General features: G+C 38.3%; 7 protein-coding genes across 13 annotated transcripts in view; 3 read left to right on the plus strand and 4 right to left on the minus strand.

Moving 5' to 3' along the window:
* LOC134820426 (probable splicing factor, arginine/serine-rich 6) overlaps positions 1–8,272 on the plus strand; it is a 41,180-nt gene extending 32,908 nt beyond the window's left edge. Inside the window, exons 2-6 of the mRNA XM_063830806.1 lie at positions 3,503–3,559; positions 3,970–4,026; positions 7,074–7,258; positions 7,422–7,539; positions 7,758–8,272. Of these exons, the coding sequence (XP_063686876.1) occupies positions 3,511–3,559; positions 3,970–4,026; positions 7,074–7,258; positions 7,422–7,539; positions 7,758–7,855 (507 nt within the window). The 5' untranslated portion in view covers positions 3,503–3,510 and the 3' untranslated portion in view covers positions 7,856–8,272. The remainder of the gene's footprint in view (positions 1–3,502; positions 3,560–3,969; positions 4,027–7,073; positions 7,259–7,421; positions 7,540–7,757) is intronic.
* Positions 1–19,148, minus strand: part of LOC134820419 (rab-like protein 6) — a 30,621-nt gene extending 11,473 nt beyond the window's left edge. For all 4 annotated transcript variants that reach the window (XM_063830798.1, XM_063830797.1, XM_063830795.1 and 1 more), the window contains exons 1-7: positions 18,965–19,148; positions 15,921–16,055; positions 14,895–14,995; positions 14,502–14,584; positions 14,016–14,079; positions 13,783–13,859; positions 13,534–13,639 (exon numbers count right to left, since the gene is read on the minus strand). In XM_063830798.1, the coding sequence (XP_063686868.1) occupies positions 13,534–13,639; positions 13,783–13,859; positions 14,016–14,079; positions 14,502–14,584; positions 14,895–14,995; positions 15,921–16,055; positions 18,965–19,088 (690 nt within the window). In that variant the 5' untranslated portion in view covers positions 19,089–19,148. The remainder of the gene's footprint in view (positions 1–13,533; positions 13,640–13,782; positions 13,860–14,015; positions 14,080–14,501; positions 14,585–14,894; positions 14,996–15,920; positions 16,056–18,964) is intronic.
* Positions 9,968–13,564, plus strand: LOC134820427 (uncharacterized). 3 transcript variants are annotated; one of them, XM_063830807.1, is made up of 7 exons: positions 9,968–10,043; positions 10,247–10,341; positions 10,443–10,609; positions 11,751–11,786; positions 12,186–12,236; positions 12,652–12,823; positions 13,269–13,545. In XM_063830807.1, the coding sequence occupies exons 1-7, from the start codon at positions 10,016–10,018 to the stop codon at positions 13,443–13,445; spliced, it is 726 nt and encodes a 241-aa protein (XP_063686877.1). In that variant the 5' UTR covers positions 9,968–10,015; the 3' UTR covers positions 13,446–13,545. The 3 variants fall into 3 exon arrangements, with proteins under 3 accessions (XP_063686877.1, XP_063686879.1, XP_063686880.1); XM_063830809.1 differs by lacking the exon at positions 12,186–12,236 and having other exon boundaries at positions 13,269–13,564; XM_063830810.1 differs by lacking the exons at positions 11,751–11,786; positions 12,186–12,236 and having other exon boundaries at positions 13,269–13,564.
* The window catches only part of LOC134820423 (AP-1 complex subunit mu-1-like), a 111,816-nt gene continuing 100,272 nt past the window's right edge, over positions 15,611–27,154 (plus strand). The window contains exon 1 of the mRNA XM_063830802.1: positions 15,611–15,640. The gene's annotated coding sequence lies outside the window, so the exon portion shown is untranslated. The remainder of the gene's footprint in view (positions 15,641–27,154) is intronic.
* On the minus strand, positions 19,400–24,451 carry LOC134820422 (RING finger protein 37-like). 2 transcript variants are annotated; one of them, XR_010160888.1, is made up of 8 exons: positions 24,124–24,451; positions 23,696–23,808; positions 22,982–23,288; positions 22,762–22,823; positions 22,424–22,614; positions 20,359–20,628; positions 19,677–20,107; positions 19,400–19,637 (listed from the first exon to the last, which is right to left on the minus strand). XR_010160888.1 is itself a non-coding variant. In XM_063830801.1 (8 exons), exons 1-7 carry the CDS (start codon positions 24,236–24,238, stop codon positions 19,786–19,788), a joined length of 1,380 nt encoding a protein of 459 aa, XP_063686871.1. In that variant the 5' UTR covers positions 24,239–24,451; the 3' UTR covers positions 19,400–19,676; positions 19,763–19,785. The 2 variants fall into 2 exon arrangements, 1 of the variants encoding a protein (XP_063686871.1); XM_063830801.1 differs by having other exon boundaries at positions 19,400–19,676; positions 19,763–20,107.
* LOC134820428 (anamorsin homolog) lies at positions 24,451–25,312 on the minus strand. Its single transcript, XM_063830811.1, has one exon. It carries the CDS (start codon positions 25,305–25,307, stop codon positions 24,606–24,608), a length of 702 nt encoding a protein of 233 aa, XP_063686881.1. The 5' UTR covers positions 25,308–25,312; the 3' UTR covers positions 24,451–24,605.
* LOC134820424 (DNA/RNA-binding protein KIN17-like) lies at positions 25,550–26,960 on the minus strand. Its single transcript, XM_063830803.1, has one exon. The coding sequence runs from the start codon at positions 26,920–26,922 to the stop codon at positions 25,759–25,761; it is 1,164 nt and encodes a 387-aa protein (XP_063686873.1). The 5' UTR covers positions 26,923–26,960; the 3' UTR covers positions 25,550–25,758.

Here is a 27,154-nt window from a genome sequence, read left to right on the forward strand (position 1 = left end):
AATAGAATTCCAATTGGTTCCATTTTTGGGAGTGTTATGAGAATTGAGTGGATATGGGTTTTGCGGCACTCTTTCACGTCGTTATGACTCTCAATGCATGCAGTACCCTGTTCCAATCATAATATATAGAATTTATGCCCAAAAAGCTTATACACCGACCCTCCGGTTGTATATCATTTTGGCTGTTAAAAATTCGAAACAATTTTAAAATCGTGCCTTCGAAAAGCACATACAAGTCAGAAACCAGTTTGAACTGAGAATATTATACAATGAATTTAATCAAACGATATTCAACTGGCCTGTGCCGTCTGGATACACGATGGTCTTGATATAAGAAAGATAAAGTATTAAAAAGGGCCTACAGTATATTAGGAGTAGGATATTTGATCACCGTACCTTATCACTATAATCAACTATAATCAACCCCTTTAACGTGTTATTCTGTATATTTTCATACCACGGACGAGTTCAGATTTTTGTATAACATGAAAAAATGCCCCCAAATAGAGCCCAAAATTCTCGTAGAAAATTATGCTATATTTAGAAAACAGAAAGGATTGGTTCTCGAGAAAACAGTGGCGGGCGAATCTCGAGACAATGTAGTCAGTTGTTGCTGTGGACATGTTAATTACCACAGCTAGTTGTAACCCTCCCACCACCCACCGGCACCAACACGTACATGCTGAACGATACTACCAGATTATGTGCATGACCAGATCACGCACCCCTTTTTACAATCTCCATTCAGAATCTAAGCTTTGCTTTGTTGTAAGGGAGTCGATCATTCTACAGTACTACAGCAGTTGTGCAATTCGTGTTCATTTCATGCAATGTGGTATCAATGTGCGAAATTGATCGGATTTAAATCCAATCAAATCATACAGAGCTCTAAATCTCAAGCAATTTCAGTTTTCTATGTGTCAAGACATTTTCGTTCAGTTGAGTAGACGTGCCTCTTTTTACAAAGTCATTTCAGGCGTAGTCTTCAAGACTACTAGTCTTGGTAGAGTAACAGTCTTATACCGGGCCTGGGTAGAAAAACCTTAACCTGGTAACCTTGTAGCATGCACAAGAGCAATTTTAACTGCACATCCACATTTTTTTTGAACATACTAATATGAATCCTATCTGCACAAAATATTATGTTGTCTTTTTCTCAACGTATGAATTACCTGGACTGTTCTGAAACTCTCACGACAATCTCACAGCTTCAATCCAATAAAACTTGGTCCAATTTTCTCCAAAAATCAGCACGTACAAAGTACAGCATAAAACATACTTTGATGGAATGACTCTTCAGTGTTCTTCGGAAAATGCATATTCGATATTGGTGGCACCACGTCATTATCCACTAATCAATAACCGGCCATAAAGTGCGCCCCACACACGATGTGTCCCTCCTGATACCCCGTCTATCTATACCCCCGTCTATCTATACCCCCGTCTATCTATACCCCCGTCTATCTATACCCCCGTCTATCTATACCCCCGTCTATCTATACCCCGTCTATCTATACCCCGTCTATCTATACCCCCGTCTATCTATACCCCCGTCTATCTATACCCCCGTCTATCTATACCCCCGTCTATCTATACCCCGTCTATCTATACCCCCGTCTATCTATACCCCCGTCTATCTATACCCCGTCTATCTATACCCCGTCTATCTATACCCCGTCTATCCAACTATTTATACTCGTCACATATTGTTACGGACGGTCATTATAATAGCTTGATTTGTCCAAAATAGCCGTAATAGGAAGAAAGCAGGCTGCTGCTGCTTTACAAATACATACTGGCAGCCAGCAATTATCTCACATCAGCGGATCACAAATAGCTCCACGTACAGGAGAATATAGTATACTGAATGTTGGACTGTGGGTTAGTGGTTATTGTTCTCCAATGGCGGTCAGGCTTTCATACGCTACACTCGGCACACTTACCACTTTTTGTCGTGTTCCATTGGGTCATAGCCAGTGCATGATCTCATGCTATCTTAATCGGTGTAAAGACTTGTGCAGTTTGTGTTTAGTTCTGGTTGTTTATTTATGGTGTGATTAAATTTAAATTGGGATAATGTTTATGATTGTCACAAATTAGTGGTTCTGGGAGTAGTCAGGCTAGGTGGTCTTGATCATGCTTCACTTCAGTATATCAGGCAGAATTGAAGATATTGTCTGTTTAAATATCGATTGATTTTATTATGATGTCAACTTCCAATTTAATTTTCTGGATGGTTGTTTTATAACTGCGACATCTTAGTTCGAATAATGGAGTAATTCGTCTATTGTGTTGGTAATTTGGCTTTGTTTCGAACTAATAATCCCAAATTTGGAGCATCAATATAACATTACAATGTTATATTGTAATATTATTTGACTTTATTAACATGAACTCGTATAAGAACCGCTCTCACACGTACATACCACTATTTCCAGCTCGAGAATTTATTGTTTCAAATTAAATGTAATATCTTAGTTTCTTTTCTTTGTTTTAAAAATTTAGCAGAGCTACTATGACAATACATAAGATATTTAAATGTTCTTTAATGTCTAATATTGATATTCAAGCGGGATGTTTATAAATATAAATATAAATATTCCGCTTCGTTTATTTTCGTTTCACTACTGATTAGTCGGGCATGTGCAGCTTATATTATTATAAGTTAAATACCAATGATCTCCCTAGTTAACGTTACGTAGTGGTCACGTGACGTAACATAAATGGGGGCTTTATATTTGGGTTAAACGCACCAGATATTTAACCTTTTTCCTACATGAAGTCACTTTTTGATTGTACATGCTCCGTTTTTTCGAGTTCTACAAATATTTGTTGGGTTGCAACGAAATAAACCAGGCCTGATTCTCCTTCATTTCAAATTATTTTATTCAGGAAAAGCTTCCATAAAATTAAATCAACGTTGGCTATAAAGGACTAGAGGAGCTATCGTAAAGTTAAATTCTGGTAGGAATATGCTATTTAAATTTACCAAATTAGGAGTCTACAAATAATGCTGACGCACAGGAAAGCTACTGTAGATCCAAAGATCACGTTTATAATGATATAATATGACATCCAGAAGTACAATTTAATGATTAACTACAGAACTGACTAACAGTTGCAATTTTCAGCATGACACAAGTCAGATATTATATAGGAATGGTTTGGTCGCTATAATAGTAACTATAAACACTCTTATTGTAATGCTATTTCTTCTTTGAACATTTTCGACTATAGTTTTCGTAGAATTATATATTTATAAGATCATCTGCGTCACAAATCCCCTACATACATCCAGATGAATATGGTTCTGAAAAACAAGAACCATAGCAAAGAAAGAGGTCATATCACAATTTTAGATTTCTCACGTATTAAAATCGGTTTTGGGACCATAGGATCATGTCAAGCCACGCTTCGATCCAATTTATTGTACATTTTCGAGCTACGTTGATTCAAAAACCGATGGGTTATGACAGTTCTCTACACTCAAAATCACCATCAGTTTCAGTCATGTCCGAACTCAAAGAATGCTTACCAGAAGTCAACAACCATGAAGATCGTAAGTTTATTTTTATTTTCAAGATTAGATATGTTCACTGCCTCGAGGAATCCATTTATTCCTCTGACAATATAAATTGCATTTACCATAAACCGTGTGCCACCTTTTATTGAGATTAATCTCAGGAGGAAAGTCCTGCTTTTAACAATTGATCTTGTTCTTTCATTAATTTTAATTAATTTACAAACGCGACCAAGTCATTTACGGGGATTCCTCCAGCCGTCTCGACTACCCCTATAAAGTATAAAATTGGCCCAAAATAAACATCGTCATTCGAAAATTATGCTTGTGACTCCACACTTATATAACATAAAAAGTGCGGTGGTGATGAACAATCGAATTTGCGTATCATGCGTAATTATAGATGTGGTCAATAATCTCAATGTGAGTCTCATCTAGTGATATTTCAGGTACTCCAACTCCTACGATAAACATAGAGGCTTCACAGGGAGACACAGTATTTACCGGTCAGTAGTTAGTAATCATATCCCTGTTAATTTAGTAGTGTTTACTGTTTATGTCTAATATTAATTGACTGATTTAAAAAAAAATTTCCATTTCAACCGGCCTTTAAAAACTTAAACCAACCTTTTGGTCGTTTTCTGCTTAGATCACTCAAAAATCCAAGGTTTTCCAGCACTTTTGACACATTTATGACAATTTGTGGCATTTTAAGCGGTTTCGAAAGAGGGTTTCTGAGCGCAGCGATTGGTTCTAATAGTTTCTGAAGGTTTTCTGGGATACCTTAATTCTCGAAAATTTGGGCGACAAAAAATTTGAGCGGGCCTCTCGCCCAAATTTTTTGCAGACCAAATTAATTGCATAAATCTTTTCCGTCTGCTAAATTTTTTGCTAACCAAACTTTTGGCATTTGGCCTGTGGCCCTGAAATCTATAGAAAGATGGCTTTTTCTTCATATCCAAGTGAAATAATATTTGAAATTTTAGTTTTCTAATCTGTCATTCATGGCTTGACCAAGTAAAAAGGCTTATATTTTAAATGAATAGAAATAACTGGAATAGCTAACAGCTACTAATAAAACAAATGGCTAGAGGTACGGATAGCTAGAGATTTAAACAAGATCTGCAAATGGATTATCATCCACCGTAAAGTCTGATCTACAAGCATCAGTTATACCCGACTTCTCAAAGCCTTTCCTTATGTCATCTGGCCTCCCTTTTAAATATACAAAAAGTTCGTTGATCCAACGAGCGTGTACTTCACGGATCACTGTCAAGCGGGTATCAATTTTCACATTGTCTGATGAAACTCCTCCATTGAGCTGACACACTATGTTTTTCGCGTACCAATCTTCATACTTATTGCGCATGAATTTCTTAGCCAGTCCATTGATAGATATGTCCAGGGGCTGTAGATGATGGGTCATATTAGCTGGAACTTTCTGTAGGATGCAGTTGTTGGCTGTCATCAGATCTTTTAGTGTCTGTGTGTGTTGGGCCCGAAACACATCTGATATCAGTAGCGCTTTCTGCTCAGGGTTGTTGATGGAGGCTCGAACTGATTCTATGTGGGTAAGAAGGATTTTCTCAAAGAACTGGACACTGGTCAAACCTTTCGACCATCTGGTGAGGCGTCATAATGATAATTGTATGTGAAAGGGGTATGATAAGATATGCTGAGTGTAAGTAGACTAAACTATCTGATTGAGAGACTAAATATCACTATTGTATATCTATCATTTTGTACTGTGCCATCATCACTGTATTTTTTAGTAGTTACTGGGCATATCGTAAATTTCATAATGTGAAACAACTCAGACTACCACCTACATGCTTAAAATTGAAAGCAAAATGACTGGAATAATAATGAACTAAGGCTCAGTAATAGCACATTCACATTTGCTGCTGATTTGTTGCTCTCTTATCGCAGGGCTTATCTCTACTGTTATCACGACACCGCTCAGCCTGTCGCTCGTCTTGTATTGTGTAACTTTAACTGTAATCATGGAAAAGATGGACTTGGAAAGTATTAACTACAGGTGGGATGAGATTTATTCTTGGAGCAAAGAGCAGTTGCGGAACTTTGGCAAACCGTACGGAAAGATGACGGACATAGCAGATCCGAAGTTTGCGAAATCAGTGAATAAGCCAGAACTTGTTGGCATTTGTAGTCGGTCTTATGAGTACATTGGCTATTTAATGGAAACTGTGGAGTCGTACCGAAATTGCTGCACAACTCTTCAGGCAAATTTGATTCAGAACCAGGAAACTCTCATCAGCGTTCAGCAGGAGCTCTCTCAGTGTAAGTCCGAGAAACTGGAATCTATGAAGAAAATCGTGGAAACCTCAGTCGCTGATTCAGTTAAAGAGGAGATTAAGACTTACAGCGCAATTGTAAGCAATTCACAGACGGTAACTGCCCCAGTTATCTGCCCAGAAGCCCTAAAAAATGTTGTGAAGACCGTAGTCGCAGAAGAGGACCGTAGTCGAAATCTTCTTGTTTTCGGTTTGCCGGAGGAGGAGCAGGAAGAGTTAGAGGTAAGAATCGGCGAGGTTTTAGAGGAAATAGGGCAGAAACCGAAGGTGGAAGTAGAGCGACTCGGCAAGAAGAAAACTTCTACCTGTACTCGCCCAGTGAAAGTCTGCCTGACCAGCTCCTTGATCGTACATCAAGTCTTAGCAAACGCTCGGAAATTGCGACAATCAGCCAAGTTTAAGACTGTGTTTTTGAGCCCTGACAGATCACTGGAGCAGCGGGAAGCCCGAAAGGAGCTGATTGCCAGCATGAGAGCTAAAGCTTTAGCGGAGCCGGACAAAAAGTTTTACATTAAGGAGGGACAGATATTCAGCTGTAGTCGCAATTGAGTGTATTTATCAGTACATGTGTGATAATGCTTGTTTTTCAGTGTGAGTGAAGTTTTAGTTAGTGCTAAGCGGGTGCCTACTAGGCTTTTAACTTTCTATACAGGACTGGATAGTCTTCAGACTGTTTTAAAGCTTATTTTTAGTGCAAGAGTTGGTTGCTAGGCATTGCATTTATCTAAGCAGCGCCTGTATTCAATAATTAATGAAATCTTATTAGCGGATTTAGGTATATAATTATTGTATATATAATATATTATTGTATGTATAAATTCTTGAGTAAACATTAACCAGTAAACAAAGCTGGTTCCCAATCAATCAGGCAAATATCTAACTGAAATTTTAGTGGAAAATCGTTCATTTTTCGAAGAATTTGTGCCCAAATTTTCGGTCGCCCAAATGAGTTCAAATTTTCTGCCCAAATTTTTCGGGCTCAAATAAATTGTGCTCAATATAATGGCACACAAATTTTTGGGAACTAAGGTATATCTCTTGACCCGAAAAGGAAATTTGGGTTAAAGAGTTTAGAATTTCAAAAATGGTCTTTAAGCACATTTTTCCGAAAACGGCAGCTTTGCTGTGATGAACGCCGCTGGTAAACTAACATAAGAATTGTAGAAGTTATTGAAGTTAAAGAAGTATGAAAGACCCATAATATAATATTGACTGCACATATGAAACCCATTCCGCAGTGGATATATCCGCCGCAAAGCTGAGATCGAATAGTGAAACACAGTTCAACGAGCTTTCAACTGGTTACCGTGACAACAACTCAGAGTCTGAGCCGCGCAGTTGGGGGGACAGCATGTCAGACATTTCACAGTGCAGTAGCAGCAACAGACCCGTCAGTCTGTGTGTGAAATACGCTGAATCTGAGGTTGGTTGGTAGTAAAGTATGAAGTTCAATGTTGGTGGGGTCGTTGGCAAACAAACCTGCTAATTCAAATTGTACCTTAGTGATTGTGGGGGATGTAGGAGTTCGCTACCGAGATCAGTATTTTTACTTTTCAGTTTTCTAGCGCGACAAAACTATCCACCAGGATAACTTGCTGGCGATAGAATCGGATTTGGAGGCGCTTGAAGATGAGACGAGCTATGACAAGTTGCAACGCCAGTTTGACAACAGTAAACTATCAGATATATTCGACTACGAACAAGGTAAGAAGGTCAAGGTAAGAAGGATTGGGGATACAAGTGTATTATTAGTGAAAATAATTAAGTTATTTTTGTATGTTCTTTCGCTGACAACCATGAATTAAAATAAGGGCTACTAATTAAATGTCCGGAAACAATTTTTTAAATTGAATAACGGACACTCAATAAATGAGACTTTTCAATATTAGCATGTATCTGATTATAGTAGCTCGACCCCTCAGAACAGCGAAGGAGGTCAATGTCAGCGATCCCGACTAAGAAGCCCCGACCCATCTTCCTCAAGGGGAACGAATCCCCAGCCCAGTCACGAGTCACGTGACTGGAAAATAAGTCGGTTGATTTTATTTGATGGCTTATTGTATACACTGTAATCTGTATATTGTATAATGTATATTGTATAATGTATACACTGTATAGTGTATATTGTATAATGTATACACTGTATATTGTATAATGTATATTGTATATTGTATACTCTGTATATTGTATAATTGGTTCATTGATTAACAAATAATCAGAAGCAGTCGAGTCTGAACAGATGACTTTGCTTTTCAAGTTGATGCATCACTCGGAACTAATGGTCTAATGACTAACAATAATTATGAGCGCACTTTTGCAGTGCACCGTGCACGCTTTTCTGATGTTTCGTATGTTTATTTATTTTGATTCACGAGGCTGAAAGTTTTTTTGCAGGTTTTATCGGTATGAAAATGTTGTGATATTTCAAAATTGCTGATAAATTCTGATCTTTTAATTGAGTCAAGTGTTGTGAACTTTTTGTTTGGTACTATAAATATCACGATCTTGAAAAAAAATTCAGAATTGAAAAAAAACCCATCTTGTCACTCGAAGTGGAAAAAACAAATACACACTGTGTACCTAAATTGCTTAAAATTGTTTCGCGAATTTCGGTTTCTCTATTAACTGATGTTTAATGTTTGAGATGGAACCCCGATACATGACAATGGGGGTCACGACGTGACACAAGATTTTCTATAAACTTAATGCTAAATACTTATCATTTTCTTTCTCTCGGTGAATTTCTAAAAGTGCTATCAAAGAACAAATAGTTAAACAATAAATCACGCTGATTATTACTCTCAAGATCGAAGACTTTTTACAAATACCAACAATTATCCTAAAAATATTTACTTCACGAAATATCTAAAGCTTCAACACTTAAAAGTAAAGCGTTTTACGACTGTATGGATTTGGTTAGTGGATCATGGATGCTCAGTGTCCGTCTTCACTGCATTGTGGAATGTGGATTTTCATTTTCATTTTGATGGGGAGCCAAAATGTTTCTTCTCCCCAGGGACTAGGGGAGGAGAATTTGCCTCTGTCATATGATATTCGATTAACCAATCAGCTTCCGGCCTTGACCTAAAAATTGCCAAAAAAATTGAACACGTTATATGAGAACGACCACTTATCTAGATAAAATGTATGAAACCGATGATGAAAAGCCTTTTCTCAACCAGACCGATACATCGGGTCATACTAGTTTTCTCGCCACTGAGCTGTCACAGACTCACATGACAGTTCATCTGATGATGAAATATTTATTTTAAATAACTCATTTTTACTCTTATTGTCCGCATATAATATTATGGTTGGCTCCATTCTTCTGTTCACCAATGACATACAAATTTAAAGAATCTTGAAAATTCTTTGGCGAGTGAATAATAATAGCAATGATAAATAAAACCAAATCACACTCATTTTTCCATCCTTTTTCCGCATAGAGACGAGCATTGCTCTGCTCCAACATCTTCCTCAACAATCACGTGATACGTAACCACACGTGCTGCCAGCCGGCTATCACTTAATACATCACTTTTACACGTGAGAGAAATAATACATTACTCCCACTGGGATTACACACCGACAAAGGTATGTGTACGGCCCAAATTTCGTTTGGTATAATGGATCAGTTTTGGGCGGGGTGTTGTTTAAATCAGACTTTTTAGCACGTGCAAGAGTTGCTAATTACAATGAGAACACATTGCCACATATCGTATTTAGAGATGAAGATTTCGTTTAAGGTATAGCGCCTCGTTATTATGCTGATCTGCTAATTTTCTCATCACATCCTGGGAGACTTTGCACTTGCCGTTAGCTTGTTTGTGTGAGAGTGAGCTACGTCATTGGTATGATTTGTACATTATACCACGTGTTCTTCTTGCTTTGAAACGCAGATCTTACTGGATAAATTATGAGATTGTTGTTTTGTATCTTAATAAATCAGTCATCCATCACACCGATTCATAGGGCCATTACACGCGTAAAATACACGCTAAATGCTAATCCATTCTTATTGTATTGTATTGTGCGAACTTCTTTTGTTACGTCCAATAAGTGATCGTACTTTGCTAACTTGAATTGTAAAATTGAAACTTTGTTTTTTAAGACTCGGTGATTACTTATACAAAGTTTTAAGCTTCTGCAGCAGATATATTACCATGTGACAGAACCAAGTATGGGCGTGGGAGCTTCTTGTGACTCCGGTAAAGAATCCAACTTTCTGATTAAACATCCAATCGTATCTTGTATTTATAATGATCAAACTTCACTTCTTTCCATCCAAAAACAATGAATCAGAATATGTTCAGATCATCACCTCTAACTTTCAAGATTCATAAACATGTACATATTAGGCGTATCGCCTTTCTATTGTAAGCGCACTTATATTTTATATAGACAACGTCAGGTAATTCAGAAAAGGAGTTTCTGTTGATGCAGGCAAAGGACTTGTCTCATGAACTACGACACACCAGAACAGTTTGTGATACTCTAAAAGACGAGGTACACTATTTTTTAATTAATTAATTAATTGAAATGGTTTTTTGACACATTGTTCATCACGTTATCAGAATATGCATACTTTAAATTCCTCCGTTTGCCAGCTCTCAGACAAGAAAGCAAGATGCGAACGGGCAGAGAGTGACAAAAAACAGCTGAAATTTGCGGTGAAACAACTAAACGGGAAGTTACACGAATACGAGATAATGATAGCAAGGTTGCAGCACGCCGTGAAGAATAACGAGATATACGACATGTACGATGAAAACTTGTAAGTTTAGTTTCAGTGGTTAGATAAACGTTATCAAACATGAGGTTCACGTACTGTAGTGCGACACGTACTCTAGTGCGACACGTACCCTAGTGCGAAACCTCCAAGATCGACACTGTCGCAGTAGAGTACGCTACCTGGATCGTAGTGCGACACGTACCCTAGTGCGACAGAGAATTTTCAAGGCCGACACTGTCGCACTACAGTGCGCTACCTGGACTGTAGTGCGACACGAACTAAAGTGCGACAAAACACTTTGCACATTCAATAGAAATTTTACTTTCCATTTTTAATGACAAGAGTGTAGTCGTGTATGAGTAATGGGGTTAAAAATAAATATAAAGTCAAAGATTGCAATCACAATATTCAATTCAAAATCATTGTTCCAACACACTTCAACTAATCCATTCTGTCATAATCATCGTAGCTATCAATCACAGCGTTCAAGCGACGGTCGTAATCAGTCCACTTCTTCAGTCGGCGAGGAGGTAGTTGTCTGAGCATCTTCATTGAAGAAGACATGTTGTTCGATGCTTTGGTAGAATCATCGTGACCTTATTTATGGCCCAAGCATATGAACTTGTTATCCCAATCGGATATATACCTTCATACGATGCGTGTGATAGGAATGAGGATCATATGCTGCTTAAGAGTAACCCAGTGGATCACACACTGCATACGTGGCTTGAACTGACCCGAAAGTTATGATCAGTGGATAACTTCGAAACACGTGATGTGAACTGACGAATCGTATTCGCAAGATCACTTCGAAATAAGTGACGTGAACCGACCCGACGAATCACTTAATGGTCCATAAGAAGGATAGGATGTGACCTGAACTTGAAAATAAGTCAGGATATTTTGTCGCACTAAAGTACGCTACCTGGATAGTAGTGCGACACGTACTGTAGTGCGACAGAGGGTGTTTTTGTCTGACTTCGCACTAGAGTACGTGTCGCACTAGAGTACGTGTCGCACTACAGTACGATTACCCAAACATGAGTACATAGTATAAATTGATAAGAGAATAAAACTGTGTATAATACTAATATAGTATAGGAGATAAGTATAAGATTTAACGTTTAGGATTATAGGATTAATTTCAAATGTCAGTGAACTTAATTTAACCCTAAATCTACAGCAGCTCTCATCGATCAAATACTCCGTGTTCGGCCAGGTGAATACCCGCGTGTGTGTGACTTGGTGGATTAGTGTAGTGTTATAGAGTCTCATGATTTGATAGTTCTTTCATTCAAATTTCTGATTGTTTTTAATACTTTCAACACTACTGTATAACAAATAATTTAAGAATATGAAATATGAATATGACGTAGAAATTTCGATACGTTATTCAGCTATTTATTTCCATTAAAATCTGTCTTCACTGAGTCTATTCAGAAACAATCAGAAATTTTAATGAAAGAACTGTGTGTGACTTGTCAAGCGCATTTTTCGACGCTTCAATTTCTGATTTTTATTTGTGAAAATATAAAGTGATGTAAACCAGTTTTCATTGTCGAGCTACTTGCACAATATGTAGCTTACATTGAAGTTTATAATCTCCCCAAAATCACAGCTCTATGAACTCGTCAGTGTTCAAACTACAGTCACCGATGCCAAAAATGCGGTACTATTATAATATGCACAACGCACACTTCTGGCCTTAACTCTGATTTATTGATCAAATTTCGTGTGTTGAGTGTCTTCTTTAGTTTGTCTGGTATTATCCGCAATTTATAACTGATTGGATATTCTTTTATCCCGGGTGCTACTCCTTATTCATCCTAAATATCATAATTTTTTCTGTTTTAAATTCTCACATAGAATAAATTGCAAATATCCCAGATCAGTTTTGGCAAAATTGGGTGACCCATAGTAAAAATGTGTCCTCATCTAACTTGGGTGGACTTTAACCTTCTTTTATTTTGGTACAACTTGTTTAAAAGCACTTTATTTATACATAGTGATGGTGTGCGTAGTTTATTTAAAAACAAACTACGCAAATTAATAAATTTCATGAAGACTAATTTATTTCTCACCAGACGAAGCTACACGAGCATGGACAGTGGAGTTCACGACACAGCAGTCAGCCCAATGAACGACATCGCAATACAAACGATAGAAGATACTAAGGCATCAGCAGTACAGTGCTCAATGCTCAACGTATCACATTTGCAGTCCATCATGGGAGAAATAGACGCTCAGATTGTTTCAGTAAGGAAGAAATGTTGGATTTAAAGTTGCGACTATAGAATTTTTCCATATTGTTGTATTAGCCTGATTTAAATTGAAATTCAATTGCAATTCATCGCAAGCCGTCGTAAATGCGCATGAAAACCACAATGATTTTATAACGATCTAGTCAACATGTGAAATATGAATCAGTAGTTTTAAGATGGGTTAGAAAGCAGCTTTAAACATATCATTTAAGCATGTAAACCGGATTATATTCAAAGCTACTCTAGATTTCTGTAGAATAAGCCTATCTAATTTGGATATAATATAGCACAATCTTGGAGCTTTGTATTACCAAATCAGAAGTGTTCACTAAACGATTTCATCGAGAACAAATAGAGTTGCTTTCTTGATTTGCGTGCAACTTGTACGAATAAAGTTGTTCTGGGTGTGACTTGTAAGAATGTAAAACAAACTGTTGCAGGTGGACGAGATAATCACACAGAACAAAACAAGTCTATCAGTGTTAGATAGTTTATTCGAGAGTGAAGCGGAAGTAGTGGAGGAAGATGATAGCAGCAGTGAAAAAGATAGCAGCAGTGATGATGAGATGGCAGCAATGAAGACTGCTGCAGTGATAGACGCAGTTTTAGTGTCCTAGATCTGTACAACTGATATTTGATAGGGACAGATTAGATGTAAATTAATGAAGAATTATATTTAAAATTAAATTGAAACTTAAGTCAAACCTGTAGTTCTAAGAACGGAACGTTGAAAAATCTGTACAAATATTTGAGTCCGAATCCGTCCAACATGGACGCCTCCATGTAGTAAACAGCAGCTGCATCAGATGGCCTGTAAAATGGTTTGATGGCAGACAGTTATTTTACTTCCGGTATTTTGAAATTTACTATACATGTTTTGAATGAATGAAAAACGTTTAATCAACAGTTTTCTTCTTCTATTCCCAGAAAAAAAAGAGACATTTTCCATTTTACCTCTCTAGTTCGGCAATGAAAGATTGCACTTCTTCAGTAAGAACAGCTCTTTTATGCTCCATATCTCGATGACTTGCCTGAATGATAGAAAATTTTAGCTTGATAGTAAGGTAGTGCTTTGAATTTATAAAAACTTAAAATACGGCCGTAATTCTGTAAGCATATACCGCCGGCGAAATGACACAATTTTTAGTAGGATTTTATGACAAATGGGCATATTAAAGTAGAATTACCATGATAATCACAGGAATATCCAATGGAACTTTTCCCAATTCCCTTTGTACGTATTCGTAAGTCCTGAAATAACACCACGTGAATCACCCTTTTATTCGATTCGTTTGACTGAAGAAACATAGTAAATCCTTTGAGCCCATAAATCATAATATTACTATGTAACGTAACTTGACACACTCGCCTCTGTCAGCAACTATAGGATCGCTGTAACCTTTTTGTTTATCGAGGTCAAAATATAAACGTGTACACGAAAAGTCATTCAATTCACGCCATGCAGTGTAATTGTTGCAAGCCATGACGCGCGCGCAACTTTCATCACAAGGTTTTCTTAGAAACTAGCAATGTTAGTTGCCAAATCTGGGATTCAATCAAGATTTCGCGAATGCAGTGAAACGTCATCCTGTACTGGCGTACAGGAACACGTAGCAAGTAAGAATGAAGGCTGCTAACGGTCATTATCAGCAGTGGATCAGGAGGTTACTTACCAATACTTGGTAATATCGAGCATCATGATGACGCCAGACGTTCCTTTGTAGACATCAATAAACTCTGCATCCAGGGTTGGAGCCTAAAAGTAAGGTTTACTTCACACGTTTGATTAAACATGATAGAATAACATGCCTGGCAATGGTCTTATGAGAAGAGTACATTATGTGTATAGTACTCAATACTCATCTTGCACATACAAAATGAGGGAGGGAGGGAGGGGGAGGGAAGGAGGAGGGAGAGGGAGAGGGAGAGGAGAGAGAGAGAGAGAGAGAGAGAGAGAGAGAGAGAGAGAGAGAGAGAGAGAGAGAGAGAGAGAGAGAGAGAGAGAGAGAGAGAGAGAGAGAGAGAGAGAGAGAGAGAGAGAGAGAGAGAGAGAGAGAGAAATTTACCACATCAGCCTCTTCTGTGTCCATCTTTAAGCCGTCCCTTTTTTTAACCTTCCCCTTATCAACAATATCCCATATCTCCACCTTTACAACGTCGTCCGTCACTTAAAATGTGGAATGTAGATTAGAAAAAAATCGTTACCGATATAATTGTAAAACATACGACATATAAATCAGAACAATTTAATATCAATAATGATGATAACAATTCAGGGAATCTAATGAGATAGGGATGTTCACTGTGTATTACAAGTGTGCGATCAGATTCTGTCATATTATATTCACATTTAATCAGCTCAAATAACTAATGTGGTTCAAATGATAGTTTTTTGAATGGTTATCGATTAACGAATATACAGGAAGATCCACAATAAAAAACAATGAATCAAAACAGGGATTGAATAAATACCAAAATCATTTACGTCAACAAAATATATCTTATTGTAGTCTTATTATATAATCATCTTCTTCACAAAAACAGTTCATACCAGCGCCAGACTTCTGATAGCGATTCCCACCTTCGGTACTTATTTTAATACGATCGTAAAAATGTGAACCACAATAACTAATGTAAGACATATATATTTTGGGGTGGCCAAGGAAAAACACTCCTTCGAGATTGGATCTTGAATAAAATCCTCAACAAAAAAACTTGCTTGAAACGATTATGTTAAAACCACACACCTCAAAGCAAAGTAAGTAAATATCAGTTTTAATACTTTCAACACTACTATATAACAAATAATTTGAGCGCTATGTAACCTAGCAGTAACGTTGAAAAGGACTTTGAGGGGGTCTGTAGTCCCCCCCGCATAATATGTTTGTGTTTCACTGATTTGTAAACTGAAGACGTAAATAGGGGTCGTTCACATATTACGTAATCACTTTTTAGCTAATTTTTAACCCCCCCCCCCCCTCGGTAATCATTTTTACACATAGCTTTTGTGTTAAGTCTCCCTTCCCATCAGTAATTACATAATATGTGAACGACCACAATACCACATACCTCAAAATAAAGTAAGTACATACCTTTGTAGTTCCACTGGATACATGCAACTTGTATCTCCTGCGTTGGATTGTACTCGTCCTTGAAGGAATTTCCCTGCAATCTGTGAAACAGACAAGACTTTCCCACATTCCTGTCTCCCTTTATCACCACTTTCACTGAGAAATAAAATCATTATTATGAGGTTTATCACCACTTTCGCTAAGAAATTAAATCAATATCAGACTTCTATTGATTTATCTAAACAACATAATAAAAGAATTTGACTTGTTGTCAATAAGGGACATGTATCAAATGAAAATTAGCGTAAAATTCGACGCGAAAGATCGCGGGTAGATACGAAGCTGTCAAGTGCACGTGATAAAATACTCAAGTTTTAGCAAAATTATAGAATCGTAAATGTTTTTCAGGATTGAGCGGTTCAATTTGATGACGAATTAATTCATTATACTGCCCACATGGAAAAGGATAGCTATAGTTTGTTTGAACGTTTTAACCATGATCGTTGAATAAGGATTAAAATCACAATCTTTTACTTTCGTGAGTAGGTGGGAGAAACGGATTGCCTGTAATAATATCCAAGGTGGACTTCTTGCCGTTTTTCTAAACAATCTACAACTCAAATTGGTACACCAAACTACTAACTAGATCAAAGCGATATTACCACACCTAAAATACGTCAACAGCCCAGAAGCTTCACATCGATACCCTTGTTTTCTTCTTTTTGTAGACAAACAAAATAACTAATAGTTTTCAAGATAATTCGAAAGATTAAGATTAACACAACATATTCACATCACCATAATCATAATATCGCTAACTCGGCATTATCACCCTCCCACATAACAGGGCTCGTCCTCAGGCCCATATATTCGCCTGATACCTGCAACAAATCTTCTGGAGAGTTGAATATAGTTTCGTTTTCAAGGACACACAGAAGCTTAAAGTGAATGTTTGATAATTGGCGGCGTAAGAATGGTAAGCCCCTATGTTCCTCCCGGCACGCTGTGATAATCTGGAATGTCTGGCCAGGTTCCGTGTACAAGGGAATCTTACACCACCCACTGCCGTCTGACTTCCAATTCAAAGCGTAAAGGTAAAAACGGAACGACCCTAAATAGACGTTGGAGCTTTGTCTTTTAAGGCTCACTTCAGGGATTTTATCCCGAGATAACTTTACTCTCATATCAAGTAGGCGTATGTTAAATTTGAAATTACCAGTTTTCTGGCCAGCAAAAAGATTGATTTCAATTAATTGGTCCCCGAATATAACATTTTCAATATTCAAATCAGTTTGTTCAAGAAGGTCACTCATGTCACAAGATGTAGCAAATTCAGCTGCTTCTTGACATTGTGGGGTCCACAGCTTCAGCAAGGTTGCCTCTTGTATAGACTCTACATATAACTTCAAGGAACATTTCCTGGTATTTCCAGTTAAATTGAGAATAGCTTGCACCAAAACTTTTCCAACAACGTCCAGATTATCCGACGATTTGTTCACAGATATCCAAGAAAGAAGACACTCTATCAAACAAAACTGGTCTGATTTATCTCTAAATACTGTGGGAAGCAGCGAAATTTCATCAGCTTTGAGAACTTTCCAACTGGAGTACATGCTGCCACTTTCTTTTACGCACGTAAGTGAGTGAACTTTTGCCATTTTCTCGAAAAGTGTTGTCTTGTATCTGCTCAGTTGTTTGTATTTTGTGAATGAGATATTATCAAAATCTTCTATCTTCTCGAATAGCTCCTCGAATTGAGAACGGGAACACAAAGACATGGCATTCGAAACATCTGAAAAATCCAGGGAATGCAGGAAGATATTATAATTGGATTGATCTATGATTCTCTTGACAAAAGGGAGATGGCCAGGGATAAGATCTTTGTGCATTAGCAAGGCTATCAGCTCATTTTTATCGCAGACTTCTGACATAATCCACTCATTGCGCTGTCTAGGTCTCTGTACCTCTCATCATCACTATCAGGGAGGATCATTTTCGGAATGTTTTCACCTAGAAACAGACGGCAAGGCTTGTAAATTTCCTGCATGAATTCCAAATTATCATCATGAAATCTAAAGAAATTATAAGCTTTAGCAGCAACCATAGACCCGTTGATAAACGTGCTGATGTAGTCCAAATCCAATGTTTCGAAGTTAAGCATCCAGTCCAATATCTGTCTCCGTGCTACTGGAATGTCAAAAGCAGTCATGAATTTCAGTATATCTTGAAAGTTATCCAGGGTAATGCTAACTGAGCCACCGTAGAGAATGTTCAGACATTCTCGTACGTGTTTGTTGTCATCCAGAAAAAGCTCATTATCTTTCATCACGTAATCTCTCAGGACATGGCTGTGTTGGGACAGCAGTATCCCGCTGCACTTGATGACCTCAGTTTCCGTCACAACTTTAACTTGGTCGTTGAACATATCGTACTCCAGGAAACTTGTGTAATCAGTGTTGAAATTATCTAGTTTGACAGTCATCGCTGCGCTCTTTCTAGTTTCGGCAGAACAAGATCAAGGTGGCTATACAGTTTGAAGCTTCGCAAACAACCGTGCTAAGTCCACAACACACGAGGAAATACCGAATAATTCACAAAATAAAGGTTGGGGATAATGCTTGTCATATGATATTATCTTAACGAAGGCTGTGTCATATTACTGTCTACTGAATCACATGTTTTGAAGTTTAATATCCAGTCCAAAATCTTTCTCCGTGCTACGGGAATGTCAAAAGCAAATGTCAAATTTCTTATTCTGTCGGAGGAGCGAAGATAAGTTCAAAAATCGAAACACGTACGCTATTTTCATTTCTACACAATAATTTGTAAAATATAAATTGATAGCGGAGGGGCCTAAAAATTACAAAAGGCAAAAAAGGGCACTCAGGATATAAATTTGCTTCAATGGTCTTTTCATTAAACGATCAGCATGACAGGCGTTTTATTTGCATTAATTATTAATTATTGCCGCCACATTGCGATTATTGAAACCTAAAACATTTACATTACAATTTATGATTGTAGTTGTACCATTGCTACCTACAAAGAATGGATAACAAACTCACTGTTATATTGAATGCCTTTAGAGAATCTCTTCTGTAAGTTGGGTCCAAGTGTGCTCATGCCGTGCGGCACCGCGGCACCATTACCCGGCACCACAGCACCAGTGCGCGACTGTTCAGCACCCATTGCAGGAGTCCAGTAACGGGAGGGTTAGTTGGTTTGGACTTTTACATTGCTGACATTCCTACAGTGGAAAGTGTTGTGAGGTAACGGAGTATTAATGCTAAATTAATTTGTTATTTTCGTCATCATCTGTTAAGAATCTTTAGATGAAATTAATATAAATCTTTGAAAATTATTTGCAATTTTTGCCAACGATTGCGAAGAATTTGCGAGAACTGAATGTTACTAGATTCAATCAATGCAATGGTGATGTCTCCCGGCCCCCACCAACTAATACCTCGGTGACTTTAATGAAAAAGTAAGAGACGCCTCGCTTGATTTATTAGCTTATACAGATGGGTAAGTTGTATAAAACTATCCAAACAATTTAATAATATTATAGCAACAAATTGGCCAACAGTTGTGCACAACAGAATAGAAAATGAAATAAATTACAAATACAATGAAATAGAACAAAAGTCGTGTTCTCTAGCTATAGTAAAAAGTTCACAAGATGCTTTAAATAGATCGTTACATAGAAAACATCACACTCAGGATCACCTTATGTACCACCTGGTCGATGGTTTTACCACCTGGTCAATGGTTTACCACCTGGTCACTGGTTTTACCACCTGGTCAATGGTTTTACCACCTGGTCGATGGTTTTACCACCAAGTTTTACCACCAAGTTTTACCACTTGGTGACCTGGACCCTGGTGCTCTAAAACAACTCCAACCTCTCCTCATGCCTAGCTATCAACTGCAATGTCCGCTCCACGCTAGATAACCCACTATTCCCTTCATTAGAATCAAGTGTTACAGTGCTATTACTATTAGAATTAACAGTAACTACTTCAGTATTATCATTATCGTTACTGTTATTTCTCTGATATTTACTGAGACCGGTGGCATCTGTTTGAGAGTGAAGTGTTGTTTCTGTGTTACTGGTTACATTAGGTGGTGTTGTTGGGTTGCAGGGTTGCTGGAACTTTTTTAGTCTTTTCCGCCGAGTTTGGGAGGATTTGTCTTCGTCAACACGCATTCTGAGGAATTAAGCTGTCTATTTAAAGCCGTGTGTTAACCGGCGTTATGTGATCATCGACAGATTATGAGATTACCGAATAGCCGATTTCGCATCATTATGAATTAAAATTTGAAATCACCATGGTTCGTCTTTTATCTTATCGCCGGCTGTGCACGTTGAGATAAAATGAAATATAAAACCAACTTAAAAATCATGAGTAGCTCTTATCAAGCAGGAATACTTGTCACTTGTCAGTACTCTCTGACTCACCTCTTTGCTTGTTTGTTGAGTATCTGTTCGGAAAGAGACACTCCAGAGGAGGAGGCCGCAACACCGACACACCGCCCATAGTGTGGTGACCCCACCCCAGCTGGTGGTGTCCCAACCCCACCACCACATTCCTCACGCCACTTGTCTATCCTTTCTGTTAGGGTGGTGTGATGTATTGGCCGGCACTCCGCACTAAACGGCATACCAGTGAATGGGTCTGAACTTTCTCGGCCCCATTTTAACCCTGCCGCTGTGTGCTTGTCAACCGTGCTGAAAGTAATGATTTACATGTTGATTCCTCAAATCAGGCTCTCTCTCTGAGCTACTTGTTTTTCAAGTGGTCACCTCCAACTCGGTTTCATGTAGACTATAATAGAGACTGTCCTCAAGATTATTGATACGTAAACAGACTGCTTAATCTAACTTAAATCAAAACAATGGAATATTGTCAATCGTCAGTTTTAGCTACTACATTTTGAAAAGTTTAACTTCCAGTCGACCGCATATTCATAAGTAGTCAACCTTTTTTGCTTGTTATTGCTCAGTAAGTACTAAACTGTTGCTAGTTTTAATATCTTCATCACTCTTAGAGTAGGAAGTCTTTCATCGCTATCGGCAGCTCCTTTGCAGTTTGCACTAGCCGAAAGTTTTAACCTTTATATTCGAATAAAACATTTTTAGAGCTCCTACTAAAAGAAGTAGATACACAATGGTTTTCAGTTTAGTGCATTGTTTTCTCCGATATTACGAATGGAGTATGGCAAGCATCTCCGCCGTTAAAGTGCAGCCATACTCTGGAACGTTCAATCTAAAATTAAAAAGCTGCATGCTAAACTAGAATTAGATTAGTCGCTTGTTTCGTCTATAGGTATTGCTACTCTTTCGTATCTAGATATGTATTGGTTGCAGCAGTGCTGGCGATGTTCTTGTGACTTTTCCGTTTTAATGAACCTAAAAATCTGGTAAAAACGTTTTTACCAGGACTCCTGAACGATGGACAACAAAGAGATCTTATTCTTCAGAAACAATCTCAAACGGACAATTCTCTCCCAGTCCCGGTACCTTTGCCCCAGAAAAAGAGTCCAGCCTGCCACGAAGACCCTCTACACTTCACAAAGCGTACCCTTGCTTCCTGGATCTTGTAGGAACATCCTACCAGGCAGTTCGTTACCAAAATCCATCAGTTCAGAAAGTGATGACTTCAAATCTGCCACATCCCTTACAACAGAGATCAGCCGGAAGACAGGGTTGGCAAGGAAGTGTCTGAAAGTAACAATACCAACTGCTCGACCATGGTCCTGCTACTCTGATGACAGTTCATTTCAGTCGTGCTATTCATCAGACAGCAAATCTTGGAATAATCTCAGTCCTGTTTACATAACAAAGCCAAGTCATAGTGTGACGTCATCAAGCCGCCAAGACACGTCATCAGAACACCCTGTGACGTCATCAGATCGCCGAAACACTTCATCAGGCCAAATTGTGACGTCATCAGATCGGCGAAACACTTCATCAGGCCAAATTGTGACGTCATCAGATCGGCGAAACACTTCATCAGGCCAAATTGTGACGTCATCAGATCGGCGAAACACTTCATCAGGCCAAATTGTGACGTCATCAAACTCAAGCACATGGGGAAGTTTTGCGGAGGAAACACCGGACGATTTCAGGGTTAGAAGAGAATCAGAGAAACGGTTATCAGTGGGTTTGGGAGAGGGGAGTGTTAGATCTGACGACAGTAATCAGCTGGCCAACGTGATATCGGGGGTTTGTTTGCTGGACTCTCTGGAACAAATGAGTAACAGGGGAAACAGGGGGTTACAATTTGCAGCTCCTATTAAGGGTGTAAAGTCTGTGTTACACAGACAAATACCTTAGGTGTTCTCTGTTACGCAGATATTCTGTGTTACATCGTGACCGTATCGAACCCAGCTGAGGGTTAATTTGATAGAGGAGTGGTGGGAAATGTTTAAGGAGTAAGGAGAACGGTGAAAATGTGGGCCCCGAGACGAGGTTTTATGAATGTTAAACGAAGTGAAATACGTGGAGAGATAGTTTAACTTACCTTGAATCGACGACATTGCCACTGGGTAATATTACTGGACATGCCATGACATGTCGGGTGATGGCATCTAGAAATTCCTCAGGAACAGAAGTTGTACTCGTTGTGCTCTCGGAATGTGAAGTCTCTGATTTAGTTTGAAGTAATGAACAGTGTGGGATTATTCTAGCTTTCCTTTCTTGTTGAGATTTTTCCTGTAAAAGAATAAAATTGACGAAAGCCCTTTGTTAAAAAACCCTATTGTTTAAAAAAGTGTATTTATGGAATGGAAAACTTTTAAACGGCCGGAAAACAATTGCCGAAACCTCTTGATGCACCTAGTGCACATTTTGAACGATTACCTTTTTGATTTTATCTTTAACATCCTCAACTAACTTTTCGATGTCTTTCCGTGTAATGTTTTCTAAAATGTTAAATGAATACAAATATCTCTGAATATCTTGACACAGTCAAGAAAAGCAAATGAATCCTCGCACAATCATGAACCAATCAACGACCACACATCCTCATCTCTCTCATGAGTCATAACAATAAAATCGTTAACCCTCCAACGACACATACCTCTATTAAGATAAGCCCTGCTCAAAACGCCTACACCCCCAAATATTCTGAGTCCCCTCAAGCACCGGTCCTGTCCCATGGTCTGCACCACAATCCTAACACACTGACACGCCCTGGTGTCACGTGACTCAGATAAAGGGAGGATGGGAGTGTCTCTGGGGAGGTGATGAGAAGAGAGGGTGGAGGAGGAGGATAGGATGATGGTAGAGGAGGTTGGGCTGAGCGGACAGGTGGAGATAAGGGACATGGGGAAGGGTCTGGTGGTCTTTGTTACAGCAGGGATGTTCTGAGATACCCACACTTGAGCCTGAAATAGCGTTGTAAGAGTGTTAGTATAAATATAAAATAAATAATGTTGTCCTAGGGTACAACTTAAAGTAGTCATTATTAAGACTCAGTACTCACTGTGCGGCGAGAGTGGGCTTAAGAGCACTAAGTTATATAATTCAATTCCAAAAAAGTACAATTAAGTCAGTCAAGTATGGATCTATAGCCTATAACATTGCATCTAAACATTATCTTGCAAGTTGCACTTCGTATAGCAAAAACTTCAACTGTCAGACACAGCTTCTATGTTGTGGTCTGGCGCTAAACTTATTGTTGTCTGGCGCTAAACTTGTTGCTTAACTTGAGTTTAAACTACTATTAAAACTGTATTAGCAATCATCTAATTTTAAAATGTATCCGTTTTAACATCTAGTAGTTGAATATCACCTGGGTGGGTTTCGAAGTGGCTGTAGTGAACTGAACTGTATACAAGGTAACAGGGAAGGGGAATATAACATCAACTGCTATGATACCACCAATATACAGGGCCGGCTTGTACCCTGAGTTTGGAAATGTCAAGACATGAAAAAACTTGATGACTCATCAACTACAAAATACAAGTAATGTAACATGGACAATGCAATAATACATCTCAGTTTTCGACACGTATTTTAAAGTATAAGTAAGTTGGGAATATAGTGCTATGTATTATAATGTACATCACAACAAAAATTGAACGCAACAAAAATTGAACGACACGTCAGGTAAATGAAAACTTATGGGAACAGTGGAGGGTGTAAATTTGTCACGTGTCAAAACAAATTTGTTGGCCCACCCAATCAGCTTCAAGTCCGGAAAGTTAATAATATTCTAACCTGTATCTCGTTTGTGGGGGTCAGTACTGATAAGGTTGTTTATCACATGAACATCATCATCCAGAGCGCTAGCTCTAACAGTAGTTCCAAGCCTTCTATCGCACAAGTCTATCATGTGACAATAGAAAGATACATAGAGTCTTGAAATAAAAGAGTTAGGGATTTGAAATTCTGGGTTGTCCTGACTTATATTTAACAGTGTACAGTGCACACTGTGTACAATGTACACTGTACACGACCTCGTGTATGGAATGTGTAAGGAATGCAGCAATTAAATTTTATAGAAGTTATGGTTAATAAATGCAATGAAACATTGTCTTTTGTGGTATAATGTAATGAAAATTCATCCATATCTTTTATCAACACTACAATCTCCATCGATGTTAAACCAGAGAAACTTCAGATAAATAGTTAAGATAAATGAAAGAGCTTGATTACAGTGACTTGCAGCGTATCTGTGAGGGCGGGATACCGGGTAGTGTTCACAGTGCTAGTTTAACATCACCACCAGGCTTAAAGGCGGGCTGACCAAGGAAGGGACAACTGGCGCACCTGAACGCATCTCCCAAATAACAACTGCCACACGCTGACTTGAACTCTGGAGCAGGAGCCCCCGACAGTTCCTCCGCAAAACCACAACTACAGTTCTTACACGCTTTCTTCTTATCGCTTTTAGGCCCACATTTGTAGGTGGTTTTGTTGGGTGCAACTTTGTCTTCTTCAGTTAACAAATCGTCCGGATCTATGAGGTCGTCCAGATCGTCTTCAGTGTCTAACTTCCACACTTTTGGGGCTGATTTTATTGCTGTGGATGTCCCAAAGGCAGACGCTGGTGATTTAGCGATTGTAAGTGTCTGAGAAATTTGCTGCGAGTCACTGAATCCATTAATCAACAAGTCTAAGGATAAAGAAGAATTATCACCATTGAAAATAGCAATTACTCCGCTAGGTTTCATGGATTTCTGGATCAACTCATAGTCTACATCTTTCTCTGCCCGAAACAATCCCAGAACAACAACATTATACAGTGTATCTGATGCGGCCAATCTCTCCAAAAGTTCGAATGATACTGAAATTCCCTCGAGGGAGGACATAGCATGCTGTAGACTGTCTACAGTTACATCTGCGGGTCTTATCACAAGTACTGTGGAGTTGGGGTCAAGATGCGGCTTCAAGGCTTCCATGATCTGTAATTTAATGGTTAAGATGACAGGTTTTGTTTATCATATTCTAGAATTTAGGTAATCAAAGCAGCGAAAACCTGTCATAAATGATTGTTTTTTTTTTCAAGTATGATTTAGAATTTTAAATACGTTTATAAATTTGAGAATTAATTAAGATCTGAATGCATTATATCTGGAGGAATGTTGTCAATGTTATACAAGTATTATAGTGTTCATGTGGTGAATCAAATACAACAATACAGTCAAAATTTAGAAATTCTGTGTTATAAAGTCCGGGACAAAGAAATAAAATCATATCTACCCATGTGCTTGTAAATTAGCTTAATTAATTCTATAATGTAGGAACATTAACTCACTCAATCGGATGAATCCCAGTATGACAACTAATGTCTGAATCAATTGAAAATCGACCAGCTCAGATGAAATACGTGATTATAGTTACACTAAATACTCAGTCATTTGTATACAACTTCGACACATCCTCATAAGGAATATCAGTAACCGTCCTCCCTTTGCAAACCCCTGAACCAATAGTCACGTCCACAGTAAAGTCGTCAACATTCAGTTTATCAAGAATTGCCCTGGAGCCCTCGTAGGCACCGTTTAAGACAAGAATCTTTCTGCCAACTTGGGGTATGACAGTTTCCAAATGAGACTGATCTAATTTCACCTTCTTTCCAGTTTTTATGACTTTCACTTTAGCACCGTATGTATCAAATACTTCTTCGATAACACATTTTGCTTTGTAGAAATCTTTTCCCAAATCCTTAGCAACAATTTTTACTACAATGTTTTCAGCAAGCCAGGAGTCTTTCTTCTTTTTCCGCTTCTTTCCCGCCTCATTTTCAGCCATCAGCTCTTCTATAGCAGACCTCTTCTTCTCGCCACTCTTTTTTGGCTTGCTGCTGTGATTACTTACTTTATCACTATCAACCTGCAAAGCATTATTTTTTATCACAGGTTCCACTTTTAGTTTCCTGGGTCCGATAGATTTGGGCATAGCAAACACCACCTTTTCCTCACTCTCTTCGTCTCTTTGCAGCACTGTGCTTACAGATGGACCAGCATCAGTGTTGTGAGCTTTAGCACGCTCCATCTGTTCCAACAGGAACCTTTCTTGTCGTTCCTCGTCAGTTGATGCCATCTTGTTCTTTTTCTCTGCTCTTGCTATAGCTTCAGGGTCTTTATCTATGTAAGTTACAAACCAACCTTTCTCTGTGTCATCAGCCTTCACAATACCCTCTCGACCAAGCCATTTAACAAATTCAGTTAAAGTCTCCCACTGTGTTGAATTCATATGAATATGTTCTCGGTCAGCGATGTACTCTTGGTACGCATGATTCGCATTGACTCGACGACCATTAAACCGCCTTTTCAACAAACCAACATACTCATCTTTGAACTCTAAAGAAAACTGATCGAGATAAGAGTCTGAGTTATCTGCGAAGAGAAGCAGCTGGCGTTGATGGGACTCAGACAAAGTGTGACACTTAAATCCGTTCTCGTCTCGACACTGTTTTTGACACATTTGACAATAGAATTTTAGTTTCTGCAAACCTTTCGATTTTATTCTGTTGCCTATCGCTTTCGGTGTCATGAATCCGTGTTTCCCCATTGCTTGAACTTGCCTAAAAAGGAGAATTAATTAGAAATGGTGAATGGATTTATAGTTATGTGTTATAATAATACATTTTTGATTTGATCATAAGTACCTAATGTGTGCGTTGTGAGATGCATTGAACAAAATTAGAAGTTAATCTGCAAAGATAGGCGTTTTAAACTGTGAAGCATGAAATGTATGATAGTGAAATAATGATAAACAAATCTTATTGTTCAAACTTTAGTTT

Source organism: Bolinopsis microptera, chromosome 9 (genome assembly GCF_026151205.1).
Source record: "Bolinopsis microptera isolate Bmic1 chromosome 9, MBARI_Bmic_1.0, whole genome shotgun sequence".
NCBI classification, from domain to species: Eukaryota; Metazoa; Ctenophora; class Tentaculata; order Lobata; family Bolinopsidae; genus Bolinopsis; species Bolinopsis microptera.

Coding starts and splice junctions, on each gene's coding strand:
- LOC134820422 (XM_063830801.1), bottom strand. CDS start 24,238: ATGATAGACTTGTGCGATAGAAGGCTTGGAACTACTGTTAGAGCTAGC. Junction 23,289..23,695: donor CCACTTCGAAACCCACCCAG/GTGATATTCAAC, acceptor ACGCTATTTCAG/GCTCAAGTGTGGGTATCTCA. Junction 20,108..20,358: donor CTCAACAAACAAGCAAAGAG/GTGAGTCAGAGA, acceptor TTAATTCCTCAG/AATGCGTGTTGACGAAGACA.
- LOC134820427 (XM_063830807.1), top strand. CDS start 10,016: ATGGGCGTGGGAGCTTCTTGTGACTCCG. Junction 10,044..10,246: donor GGGAGCTTCTTGTGACTCCG/GTAAAGAATCCA, acceptor AGACAACGTCAG/GTAATTCAGAAAAGGAGTTT. Junction 11,787..12,185: donor AATACTCCGTGTTCGGCCAG/GTGAATACCCGC, acceptor CCAAAATCACAG/CTCTATGAACTCGTCAGTGT.
- LOC134820424 (XM_063830803.1), bottom strand. CDS start 26,922: ATGGGGAAACACGGATTCATGACACCGAAAGCGATAGGCAACAGAATA.
- LOC134820428 (XM_063830811.1), bottom strand. CDS start 25,307: ATGGAAGCCTTGAAGCCGCATCTTGACCCCAACTCCACAGTACTTGTG.